This window comes from Bos mutus, chromosome 10 (genome assembly GCF_027580195.1).
Source record: "Bos mutus isolate GX-2022 chromosome 10, NWIPB_WYAK_1.1, whole genome shotgun sequence".
Classification (NCBI taxonomy): domain Eukaryota; kingdom Metazoa; phylum Chordata; class Mammalia; order Artiodactyla; family Bovidae; genus Bos; species Bos mutus.
Window position 1 is genome coordinate 8,503,112 of NC_091626.1, and position 6,889 is coordinate 8,510,000.

The 6,889-nt window shown below is 44.1% G+C and overlaps 1 protein-coding gene across 1 annotated transcript; it reads left to right on the forward strand.

The window, feature by feature from the left end:
* The first annotated feature begins 988 nt into the window (after nt 1-988).
* Nucleotides 989-1,904, forward strand: LOC102266912 (ataxin-3-like). Its single transcript, XM_070378492.1, is given in 1 exon segment — nt 989-1,904. A coding segment is annotated over 1 exon segment (876 nt). The 5' UTR covers nt 989-1,028.
* Nucleotides 1,905-6,889: the final 4,985 nt, after the last annotated feature.

Here is a 6,889-nt window from a genome sequence, read left to right on the forward strand (position 1 = left end):
GAGTTGTTATTATAAACCTTGTAGTTTTATACTACAATTTGACGTTTTACACTACATGTTCCATACTGACAAAAAAAAAGTTATATTTAAAGGATATATAATTAAGTTTGCTAGTGAAAAGGAAATACAGACACAACATTGGGGAAGGGAAGCAAATATTAGGACCTGCTTAGAAATATTATCTAACATATAGAACCATCAACAAAGTCTAGATCACATTTCTAAGATTTTTACTAACAGTTTTCTCACCCATAACACCCGCAGTTTGGCTTGAATAGGAGTGTTAAGGTCTGAATGCCCTACTCCCAGAATATGATCAGTAGGTAGTAATTTGGACAGTGATTCTTTTTTCTTTTTTGCATTGTGATTCTTCTTAAGACCTGGGTTTGAGTCAGTTCTCCCAATGATGACCAGATGACCTCAGGAATGTCCCTAACCTCTCTGGACCACAGTCTCCTGTACATAAAATTAGGGGTCGGCTAAGACCAGAAGACTCTTGGAGAAGACTCTTGAGAGTCCCTTGGACTGCAAGGAGATCCAACCAGTCCATTCTAAAGGAGATCAGCCCTGGGTGTTCTTTGGAAGGAATGATCCTAAAGCTGAAACTCCAGTACTTTGGCCACCTCATGCCAAGAGTTGTCTCATTGGAAAAGACTGTGATGCTGGGAGGGATTGGGGGCAGGAGGAAGAGGGGACGACAGAGGATGAGATGGCTGGGTGGCATCACCAACTCGATGGATGTGAGTTTGAGTGAACTCCGGGAGTTGGTGATGGACAGGGAGGCCTGGTGTGCTGCGATTCATGGGGTCGCAAAGAGTCGGATACGACTGAGCGACTGAACTGAACTGAACTGAAGATCAGAAGTCACAAATTGGCAGACCAGAAAGTAAATCTGGTCCACGGACGCATTAGGCCCACACAGCATTTCAAAACATTAGAAAATGATGTATATCTGTCTTTTCTTTAAAAATCAGAAGATCTTAGGGGGGTGGTTCAGCGCGGGGGCCGTTGGCTCCAGACAAATAAACATGGAGTCCATCTTCCACGAAAAACAAGAAGGCTCACTTTGTGCTCAACATTGCTTGAATAACCTACTGCAAGGAGAATACTTCAGCCCTGTGGAATTATCTTCAATTGCACATCAGCTAGATGAGGAAGAGAGGATGAGAATGGCAGAAGGAGGAGTTACTAGTGAAGACTATCGCACATTTTTGCAGCAGCCTTCTGGAAATATGGATGACAGTGGCTTTTTCTCTATTCAAGTTATAAGCAATCCCTTGAAAGTTTGGGGTTTAGAACTAATCCTGTTTAACAGTCCAGAGTACCAGAGGCTCAGGATTGATCCCATAAATGAAAGATCATTTATATGCAACTATAAAGAACACTGGTTTACAGTTAGAAAATTAGGAAAACAGTGGTTCAACTTGAATTCTCTTTTGACGGGTCCAGAATTAATATCAGACACATACCTTGCACTTTTCTTGGCTCAGTTACAACAGGAAGGTTACTCTATATTTGTTGTTAAGGGTGATCTGCCAGATTGCGAAGCTGACCAACTTCTACAGATGATCAGGGTCCAACAGATGCATCAACCAAAACTTACTGGAGAAGAATTAGCACAACTTAAAGAACAGAGAGTCCAGAAAACAGATCTAGAACACGTCTTAGAAGTAAATGATGGGACAGGAATGTTAGAAGAGGATGAGGAGGAATTGCAGAGGGCTCTGGCACTAAGTCGCCAAGAAATTGACATGGAAGATGAAGAAGCCGATCTCCTCAGGGCCATTCAGCTCAGTATGCAAGGTACTTCCAGAAATAGATGACAAGATATCCCACAGACATCGGGTTCACATCCTACTTCAGAAGAGCTACGGAAAAGAAGAGAAGCCTACTTTGAAAAGTAAAGTAGTTGGTACCATATTAAAACTGCATATTTTATATTAAAAAAAAAATATTCAGAAGATCCTGGCAACAGTGAACGCACTCTCCTTCCCAGCAACAACTCACTGGGACTGATGGGGCAGGTATTGTCCAGGAAACCAGAAGCTCCTCCTTGTCCATCACCTGCTGAGCTCCAATAGGTATCTGAGTTTGAGACCCCTATCACTGTTTAGGTCCTTTCCAAGTCTAACATTTCATTCATCCATTTGACCATTTACTCATTTAATGACCTTTCATTGAACACTTTCTATATGAACCACTTTAGACACTGAGGACCCAAAGATGAGTAAGACAGAGTTCTTGCTCTCAATATGGAGGAGGAAATGGCAACCCACTCCAGTATTCTTGCCTGGAGAATTCAATGGACAGAGGAGCCTGGCTGGCTACAGTCCATGGGGCCTGAAAGAGTTGGACATGACTGAGTGACTTAGCACAGCACAGCACTTGCTCTCAATAAATTTATAATCTATGGGGAGTGTTTAAAAATATTTGTAAAAAAAAATATTTACTGAGTATCTGCCAACTGAGGTTAGTACCATGTGTGGTAGCATCTCTGGGCTGGATCGTTTCAGGGGGATACTGGGTCTTCACAGAAGTAGCTGATGTTTGAGCTGGATCTGGACATGCATCAAGTGAACAAAGCGGACAGCGGAGACCTTGTGCTTGAAGCAGTGCGTGCACTAGCCTGCCATCTGAGGGGTATATAATATTGACCAGAAGACTTCAGGGACACACTGAAGCCCAGAGAAAAAAGGTGAGGGGTAAAATGAAATGTTATGGTGTGTCAATGCCCTCCAACCAAAGACCACCAGGAATAAACGGCCTTGCTGATGTAGTGCACTGAAACAGAACAAGCACCATGGCAAACCATGAGGCATCTCAGGAAGAGGGGTTAGAAAGGGCTTAGACTTGTTAAATAACTGGGGAAGGGATCAAAGAAGTGGGGCTTGGATTTGCCTTGGATCCTATCAGGGAGTAGAGCTTCAGTGGGTATCTTAAAACATCTTCTCCAGAAGATGAGAAGAGTGAAGCAAGGCTGTTGCTGTAATTAGCAAAATCAGCAGCCGTCACTCCTATTAGCCAGACAGGGGACTGGCCATTTTTGTGGTTTGGACAATAGTCTTCTGTTTTTGTCTTTGTTTGGCGGTCTTGTTTTGTCTAGACCCATCATGGTCACCAAATGGCCATGTCCAGGGCTGCTACACTGTGAAACTGTTGATGTTCAGCAGGAGAATACCAAGGCCTGCCTGTGAGGGCCAGGCCAGTTCCCCAGGTCAAAGGCAGCTTTTCCTTGGCTCAGGTGTTAGTATCTTTGAGTGCTCCAGTGGCTGGAGAGCCTTCTCTCAATTTCTAATTCTCCATTTGAATTTACACTCAGTTTAGACAGACTTGTGCAAGGCTGATGGACTGGTTTAGGAGCTCTGCATTCTTCCTCTTCTTGGACAGCACCCCTGCTCGGTCCTGCCCCTGCCCCAAACCAAGTCTCCATGACCCAGGATCATGCTACCAGACCTACCCAAACCTCTTTGGCTGATTTTCATGGATAGGGAGACACAACTCTTTTTTGCATAAATTTAGAACTGTCCTCTTATTAGCTCCTTAAAAGCATTTTTTTAATCCAAAAAAAGCTCACATTTAAATTAATCCATGAACTTAAGGTTCTGAGAGATGGAAATGATTATCTAGTCTCCCATTACCTGTCTCCCTGAGCCCAGTCCTTCCTTTCTGTCAGCAGCATCATTGTCTGAAATGTCTGTTTTAAGTCATCTCTGCCAGTTCCCTCCCCCAGGTCAGCCTATCTCTGCCAGCTCACCTTCCCCACACACCAGCGGCTTTCTGAAGCTGGATGTCACGGCACCTCTCTTCCCTCTGCTTTGCCTGGCTCAGAATTCACGGTCACTGAGCAGCGGAGTTCGTCACTCCCTGTCTCTTTTATTGCACTTATTTTTCACGTATCTAGGACTGCACGTCTTGTTGGGCTGGGATTCTGATCTGTCTCATTTGTGGAAGGTACTGTCTTGGGATCCCCACTGGCTGGCACATAGTACTTGCTCTAAGAACATACAAAAGAAGCCTGTATGTATGTTTGTGCCCACACACATGCACACACGCACACAAAGAGAGGGTGCCTTCTACGTTATTTTGCAGTGGCAGCCCTCAGCCCATGTTAAAACACTCCCAGTGGATGAAAACATCACTCGTCCCAAGGTGGCCTATTTTACTTTTTAGCAGTTTTGTTAGAAAGGTCTTCCTTAGATCTGTCCCAGATTTGTCTTTCTTTCAAATCAAATTCCCTTTCAAGCCTGTGAAGTTAGTGCTATGGCCTTCTGTCTTCTCTTTTCCAAGAAGACACCAGGTTTTCACTATCCTGGCAAACACATTCCTCTGGACACTTTTCAGTTTGTCTATATGCTTCTTAAAACACAAAGCCCTAAACTGGGCAGAATTTTCCAGATATGGTCTGAATAGTTCAGAGTAAAGGAGAACCATCAACTCCCTCATTCTAGGTTAAGATCCCATTCAACTATCTGACCTCATTGCCCGTGAGTGCACAGTCAGTTCAAAGCCTTTGACCTTCGGGATGTGTATCTGTTTCGTTAAGTGCACTGGCTAATTCATGCCTCTCTCATCCTAACTTACACAACTGATGTTTTGGGATGAAGGTGGAAACCCGCCTTCATCCTAGCTACGTTTCGTCTTGCTCCACTTAGCTGACCACCTTGCTCTTGGCAAGGATGTGAGACCTCCCGAGCCTCATGCCAACTAGTGTCCCCTGCCATGTTGCTGCTCCTGCTCTCTACGCCATCTTCCAAGGAACATAAACGCTAAACAGGACCAGCTTATGCTCAGAGCCCTGTGGCTAACTAGCCCCACTCTTTTTCCTTCTTCCTTCCTTTCTTTCTCTTTTCTCTGGTATACTCTTTCCTCCCTGTCTTGTTTCAAAAAGATGCAAAGCAGCTCCCTAGGACTTCAGGACTTAATACTACAGACTCCTTCCAAGATGACATGAATCCACATGAGCACACTTTCAGGGTAGTCATTTAACTGGTTATGAATCCACCTCATGGTTCAGGCATCATACCCAGTGTTTTATCTCATGTCCACAGGACACAATGAGGGGAGACCCCTCTGTAATTGCAGACTTATTAGGCCTACCGTAGTTCTGTTCAGAGAGCTGTGCTGTCTCTGCAACTTGTCCCGAAGACCTAGAGGCCAGTTTCTTCTTCTAGGAGCTCATGGTCCATCTCTTCAGTGTTCTGTCATAGATTCTCCTTTGAAATTATTTTTACAAATTTTTGGCCATCCCATGTGGCATATGGGATCTTAGTTCCCCGACCAGGGACTGAGTCTACATCCCCTGCAAGGGAAGTGCAGAGTCTTAGCCACTGGATCACCAGGAAGTCCATACAGATTCTCCTTTGGAATAGACAAGGTCCTCTCTCTCTTGACAACCTCAATATACACATTTCTGTCTTCTAAAACCTAGAAAATACTGTTATTTGTTGAAAGACCATATATAGTAGGTCCAGAGTGGCATTTTCATAAAGTTTTCATTTTGTTTCTGAAAAGGAAGTTGAATTGCAGTTGGAAATTCCATAAATTTAAGGGCGCATACCAGGTGGAGGGGGCGCATGCCAAGTGCAGACTTAAGACACTGACTATAGCTCAGTGAAGGTCTGAGGCTCTCTAGATCTGCCTTTAGCTGCTTCGGGGCTTCTCTATTTCCCTTCATTCTTACCTACAATAACTGAGAGCTTTGAGGAACAACTGGTGACAGGGATTGTCTAGTTCAGGGAGTAGCGCCATGGCCTGAGAACTAGAAGTTACCCAATCAGCAATCTTAGGTCATCCTTCCAGTCAGTGGAATTTATTTCAGGACATTTAAAAAATGAGCCCAAAGAAACTTATCTCACCAAAACCGACAGCAATGTATAAAATAAATGGAAAGGAATTAGCTAAGAGAGTTTGACCCTCCTCCCCTGTTCTCAAAAGCCCTCCTGGGTTGCTAGTCAACATTATTGTCTCTTCTGGGGAAAAAAAGCCAATAAATTCTGAGCTTAACAGTAAAGGTAATGACTAGGCTGAAACTGGAAAGCCTTGTAGAATTTTGGGTTCAACAAAAAAGGCCTGAATTACTTCTTTCAAAGTCAGTTCAATTACCACTTCCCATAAGAGACCTTTCTAGGACACTCTCCAGCCCCCTGGCACTCTGGGCACATCTGTCAGTATCCTTATTACAGCATCTTGAAATGACCTTTTCCGTGTTGTCTGCCAACACTACACCCTAATTTCCTCAAAGAGCAGGGACTGTCTTATTCATCCTGGTGTTCCCAGTGCCTAGCACTGGGCCTGGCATGGAGCAGAGGTTTCGCAAATATTTACTAACTTAATGGAGTAGTTTCTCAAGCCTTTTAAGTTCATAATGCCCATGGAACATTTTGTTCAATATCTCCTCTCTCTTAATTTTAAAAGGCCATATGAAATTTAATACATTATTTCAGATTCATGAACACTTTGCTCATTACATTAGTCTTGTTAAAGGAGTCCATTATTTTAGAAATCATGTTACAAGAGAGCTCTTCGTCACTGTAGAAAGTTTTCCATGGGTTGCTGGAGCTTGAGAGGGCCAGGGACACTCTGTACCTTCTGCTCTCTTAGGATTCTAGAAGTTTAATGAGAAATGAAAACTTTAGACATCTTCTCATCAAACCCTTCAGTTTGAGGACAAGAAACTTAAGCTCAGAGAAGTAGAAGGGACTTTCCAAAGACACACGGTGAGTAAGCAGCACAGCCAAGAAGAGAAACCCAGTCTCGTAAGGCTACTGCTCTTCCCATGACACCCCCGGCCCCACCCCAGCCCGTGAGATCTGCTCACTGGACCTCTGGCCTCTTCATCCTCTTCAGGTTAGAAACGGTGGTCCCCAGAGGCGGGGTGAGGCTGGGGCAG